We start from the raw sequence: 6,286 nt of genomic DNA on the forward strand, positions 1-6,286 counted from the left end.
GGACGTGTCTGAGCCCCCCTCCCCCGCCACCGTCCATCGCCAAGGCCCTGTGTCATTTCCCAAGGTGCTTTGGAGAACAACAAGCCACCAGGTTCTCTCCAAACCGCCAGGGTCACATTCCTGTCAACTCTGTCCTCCTGTTCCCCAACCCTGGCCATGCTGGCCTTGCCCCCTGCACACCCTCTACTGCCACGGCCGTCCTCCGGGGCAATGCTGTCAATAGGCGCATGTCGCCAAACATATCCACCCTCTGTTCCCAACCCTCTGTGAACCCCAGACTCCACACATCAGGGCAGACCCACACCCCGGCTGGGATGTCCCCCAGGCAGACCCCCCGACAGAGCCCACAGAGCTGGTTGCCCCTCACCTCCTCCCTCCGCCTCTCTTACATCAGCGGAGAGCACCCTATGCGCTCACCCACCCACCCTGGCCAGAGGGGACTGTGGCGTGACTCTCCCACTCCTCCTCCCTCCAATCCAACCCACCCACAAAGTCAACAGTTCTACTTCCAAAAACAGACTGCACATCTCCACCCTTGTCTGCATCCCCGCAGCCACTGCCCCAGCCCAAGCTGCCACCATGCACGGCAGGACTCGTAAGAGCTTCTAAGCACCTCCGCCCGGCCCCCATGAGCCACAACCTGGGACCCGGATGAACGCTGTACAGACTTCCCACCGTCTTTAGAGCAAACCCATGTTCTTCATCCTTGCTCTGCTGAGAACATTCTTACCACCCCTTCAAGGGCTCTTCTAGGATTTTTCCCTGAGACGTTACGTTACCTCCTCCGAGAGGCCATCCCTGACCACTGTTCACTTGGTCTCCTCCCTTTTCTCATCCTCCTCCTTGCTAGTACACACCCCACTTTTGTCTGACGTTATCACCCATCTCCACCGCCTCACTGTGAACACCTATTTCACACACCAGGATCTCACACCACGTCCAGCATAGCACCTGGCATAGACATTCAACAAATACAAGGCGAACAGATGAATAAGCCATCACTTCCAAGCCCAAATCGGGGTCATTTCCCTAGCACCCAAGTTTCCAAATGTTTTAGAGAAGGAGGAGGAATTTACAGAAGGGAAAGTCTGTCTCGGGGCCTTGGTCTGCGAGCCTCCAGCAGGATGGGGCAGGGTGGGCCTGGAGTGGGAGCTGAACACTAAGGATGTCTCTGGTCCAAGTCAGAGCTTAAAGGACAAGGCTGGATTTCTGAACAAATTCCCCAAGCTCCTGGGAGATGCTTGGGGCCCACAAGGTCTTGGGTGTGTAGAAGAAATGTCGGTAGCCTCTGCCCGTCTTCCTAGCTCCACAGGCACCTGCTCCGTGAGGTGCCACCCTCCCCAAACCACCTTTCCCCTCAGGCGAGGCAGGCCTCCCAGCTCCCACTCAAAGGACTGGCTGTCCACACACACACACACAGACACACACACACACACACACACACACACACACACACACACCAGACTTGTGCCTCACCTTGACACACACACACACACACACACACACACCAGACTTGTGTCTCACCTTGATGTAGGCATCCAGGGCAGGATGGACCCGGTGGGGAACCAGCCAGATGGACAGGGGGGTGGTGTAGGGGAAGGTGGCCGTCACCACATGGCTGGGCGCCGGGAAGGAGAACACCTTGAAGCCAAATTTCTGATAGAGTCGGATGAGCTCAGGGGAGGGTGACTCCTCACCTTCACTCAGAATGCTGCCCACTGCACAGCGGCACTTTTCAGGGGGCACCTGGGGAGGCAGAGCAGGGGTGTCAGGGCTGGCGAAGGAAGGAGGCCCACAAGCCTCTTGCATCCTGGCTTCTGGGCCAGCTGGGGCATGGGGGAGCTACCAGCTCCAACAAGCCACACAGCCCAGACCCCACAATGGAGCTGACAGTTTTCCTGCTGAAACCCAGGCCTGTGGCATCCTGTCTCATCCATCCTCCACTGCCCAGGGCAGGCCCCTGCTGGCTGCAAAGAAGCCACAGGAGCGCTGGTCAGGAAGCAGAGTGAGATCCTCGGCCCTAGGGTCTCAGGCAGGGCTGGCCCCCATCACCAGGGCCTCCGTACCTCTGCTCCAACCCACGCCCCTTCCTAAACCCTGCCCCACTTCCCAAGCCCCTTCTTGGCTGAGAATGCTGGTTCCCTCCAAGCCTCTCTGGGCCCCTAGTACCTATACCTCACTGCGCTCTGCTCCCCTCCCTCCCCTGGCTCCCACAAACTGCAGCCAGATAAGGGCTCCCAGGCTCTGAGACCTCCTAGGGTTGACTCCAGGCCTGCAAAACCCAGCACTTGCTTTTCCTCCTGGCATCAAGGGGCCCCCGGTGTGTCTCACCTCCTGCCTCCTGAATCTACACCAGCCCCCAGACCTGGGGCTCTCTGTCCCGGGTTTCCCTTGATCAGAAGGCCCTCCTCGGGGCCCACTAACCCCTCCGTTTAAACTCCTTCTACCTGCACGTTCACTCTCCTCAGCCTGCCATCCCAGTACCATGGAGTCATGTTTGCCTGTCTCTGCCCGCTGATGGCCCTTTCCAGGCCCGGTCAACAGTCCCCTAAGGGACCCTCAGCCCTGCCCCACCTTTCTGTTCTGGCCAAATCAGCCCTGACCCTGGAGTGTCACTTTGGCTGAAGTGGACACTGAATCCCACCTCTGCATAGTCCCTGGGGGTCACCCCAACTCTCTGCAGCTTGGTTCCCTTAAATCCTATGTCATTAGGCATAGCTCAGGGCTTCGGGGGCAGGCAATATGGGGCAGTGGTCAGGACCACAGCTTCTGGAGAGAGGGAGGCCCACGTGTGAATCTCGAGTCCTGTGTTCTGGATGAGTCCCTTGGTTTCCTGAAGCCCACTGCCTAGATAACAACTTACAGAACTGTATTAAATGAGACACTTCCCAGGAGGCCTTAGCATGGTCTGGCACTTGTCATGGTCCACATGACAAGTGCTCCCTGCTTGTCAGTTATAGTAGCTATGACACAGGCCAAACAAGAGGTAACCACTGGCCTAGAATGCCCATTTACCCAAACCTCTGAACGTGTAGCTCCTCCTCGCCCATCCTTCAGGCCCAAACACCCTCTTGGACAGCCTTACCAGGGTGGCTCGACGGCAGCCCCGTGCTGTAAACTGCTGCCTGCCTCAAGTCTACCTTGCATCACTTCTCTCAACCCAACGCGTCTGCCACCGTCTCCAGAGCTGAGACTGCTGCAATACCACCTCTTGTCTCTAGATGGTGCAACTGCTCCATTCACACCCAAGACTTGAGGATGGCTAGAATGCCAGGCGGCTACAGAGGGCAGGTCTCAGACAGACCAAAGGACTGTGCCTGCGCCGAAGCCCATCTTCATGTTCCTAACCTAGTGACCTATGCCTTACAAAAGAAACATCTACCACAGGCTAAACAGAGAAATGGATGGAAAACCAACTGACAGTCCCCTCTCCAGCCCCTGGCCTACCTGGGTTTGGGCCCCACAGTCTTGATCACCTCAGTGGCTCCAGCTCCAATCCTCCTCAGCCCCCCAAAGGCACCAGGACACTGTGATCATCCTGCTTAGCACCTCTCAATGGATCCTCCCAATTCACCTCTATCTAAGATGAAACTCCTGAGGCCCACATGCAAGGCTGTCTCAGAGCAGTCCACACTCGGTGTGTTGTGTACACACTGCCCGGCTCTGTCCATACACTCACCGAGCACTCCTTCTCTGCATCCCTAGCCCTGAGTAGGGGCTGAAACCCAGGTGGGCAGGCGCCCACTAAGCATCTGAGTGGCAGAGGGAGAGACAAATCCAGGCTCTGGCCAGCCAGCCTTGCCAGCCTCCTCTCCCACCACACCCCCACACATGCCCACATGGAACTATTTGCAGCTCGCCAAACATGCCACATCCTCCCATGCTTCCTCCCTTTGCGTAGGCTACTTCCTCTGCCTGGAATGTCCTCCTAACCCTATTTCTGAGTCCCTTCTGCCTGGGAAACTCCCCCATCCTTCAAGATTCAGCTCAACCCTCCTCTGAAAGCTTCTGCTGCTCCCCGCTGGGCATTCCCTCCTCTCTGACCCCCAAATGTCCACTGCAGGGAACAGGTCTCATGCTGCCTGTAATCGGTGGCCTCTCCCTCTCCCCACCACTCCAGACCTCCAGGCAGAAGGAAAGTTCTTCAGCGACAGTACAGGTATGCCTACATGCACACACATGCACATATGGGCTCTGCATCATGAGCAAACCTCTGCTCCCTCCACTTTGATAAAGGAGGAACTCTTGTCATCTGGGAGGGAGGCAGCCAGTAAGGAGACAGAGCTCCTGAAATCCTGGGCACAAGTGCTCCTTTCCTGCCTAGGGACCTTTTCAATTCTATGTGAGAAAACTTCCTGCCCCTCCCCTGTCCGAGGGGCTAAGGGGCAGCCTAGGAAGTTACCCAGCACGCCCACCACCTGCTGAGCAGCCCCATACCAAGAGGAGTTGGGAGCCAGCTGAACCAGGCACCAGCAAGGAAGAGACAGGACAGGTCCTAAGACCAGCTGGGCAGTGGCAAGATTGGTCTCAGAGCAGGGGAAGGCTTTCCTGGGCTCCCAGGACAGCCCAGGCCTTCCCTCAGGGGAATGGCTCACTGAGGCTGTCAAAGGCCCAAAGAGGAGGAGTGTCCTGATGGCTGGAAATCCCACCCCCCGTGGTTCAATGCAGTATCCTTATTGGGCCTGACCTTCGGAGGGCAGTCTGGGCCTTCCAGGTCTAAAGGCCTTCTCCCTTTCCTCCCCGTATGGATCATTTGGGTAGCTAAGCTCAGAACAAGAGCTGGTGCTCAGAACTAGCACCAGCAAGGAACCATACCAGGGAGACAGGGTGGCGGCCAGACCCACCACCAACTTGGCTAAGTGAGGGGCCCATCCAGAATCTGCCCTCAGAGCACAAGTGCTAGGAAAGAGATCCCAGAGCACCTCCTTCAGGTTGTGAGGCCTCCTGAGCCCTAGCCCGGTGAGAAAAGGGCTTGGAGCCTACAGCTTTCGAGTACAATCTGACCCCACTGCCCCTTCTGGAAAGGCCTTGCAGTACCCTGCTGTGTGATATCAGTGAAGAGATAGTCCCTGCTTGGCCAGGACCTCAGTGAATCTGGAAAGTGGACAAGATCAATAAATTTCAGGATCCAGGGAGGAAAAATGGTTTCAGCTAGCCCAGACCAAACCCAGCCCTCAGGATCAATAGGAACGGCCCGCCTGAGGTCTCTAGCCTGCATAAGCTGACTGGGACAGCCGCACTGTCCACCAGGCCCAGGCCCAGAAGGCTTCCTAAACTCCTTCCTGGCCAGCCCACCCAGCCCAGAGCTGCCAGGGAATGGGAGCAGTGGGGCAAGGCCCTTCACTTGCACGGGTGCCCCCTGTAGAAGAGATCAGCCACCCCTGTCCATTACTAGAGGGTGAATGGTAGGTTCGTACTCTCCTGGGCGTTGCAGGTCAACATGACAAGCCCCCAGATCCAACCTCCCTGAGAAGCTCAGGCCCAAAGGCACGGTGGAACTGGCACTAAGCAGGAAATGGGTGACACAGACAACCGGGTCAGAGCACAGGACCCACACTTCAGGCTTGAGGGGAGGGAAGTCAGTAGGATGCCACCATCCAGAGGGGGGGTCCAGGGGCTGCTGGGAGCTCCCACCTAGAAGTCTTTCAGGGCCTTTCTATTTTCACCCCCAAGCATAATCCTAAGGATGTCAGCTGGCATCTGACAAGGTGCTCACCATTGGCCTCAGTTGCTGCCTTCTAGGCATCAGCTCATTATATCCCTGAGACCCAGGGAGTAAAGCTGTTCAGCAAAGGGCATCCAGCAAGGCAATGTTGGCATCAGGGTTCAAACCCAGGCAGACTGACTCCAGGCCCATGCCACATACAATCCACAGCCACTGGGGAGCCCAAGAAATAGGCCTTACCGAGGAATGGCCTGGGGTTTCCCAAGTGGCGATAGGGGTAAAGAATCTGCCTGCCTCTACAGGAGATGGAAGAGATGCGGGTTCAATCCCTGGTCGGGAAGATACCCTGGAGTAGGAAATGGTACCTCACTCCATTATTCTTGCCTGGAAAATCCCATGGACAGAGGAGTCTGGTGGGCTACAGTCCACGGGGTCACAAAGAGACGACTCAATGACTGAGCACAGGGCGGAATGGCCTGCATAATGGTTTCTCCCCACATTGCACCTTCTCACATGGCCCAGGACATCTGCAGAAGGCCAGGCCACAGGCAAGCAGAGTACCTAAAAGCATCAAGTCTTCATGGCATAAGGCCCTCAGAAGTGCATAAGTGGGTGGGTGGG

General features: G+C 56.9%; 1 protein-coding gene across 6 annotated transcripts in view; it reads right to left on the reverse strand.

Annotated features, from left to right (window-relative positions):
* Nucleotides 1-6,286, reverse strand: part of TEX264 (testis expressed 264) — a 30,741-nt gene that overhangs the window by 15,558 nt on the left and 8,897 nt on the right. For all 6 annotated transcript variants that reach the window (XM_010851784.1, XM_010851780.1, XM_010851783.1 and 3 more), the window contains one exon: nt 1,525-1,746. In XM_010851784.1, coding sequence (XP_010850086.1) covers nt 1,525-1,746 — 222 coding nt within the window. The remainder of the gene's footprint in view (nt 1-1,524; nt 1,747-6,286) is intronic.

Source organism: Bison bison, unplaced genomic scaffold (assembly GCF_000754665.1).
Source record: "Bison bison bison isolate TAMUID 2011002044 unplaced genomic scaffold, Bison_UMD1.0 scf7180017864304, whole genome shotgun sequence".
NCBI lineage: Eukaryota > Metazoa > Chordata > Mammalia > Artiodactyla > Bovidae > Bison > Bison bison.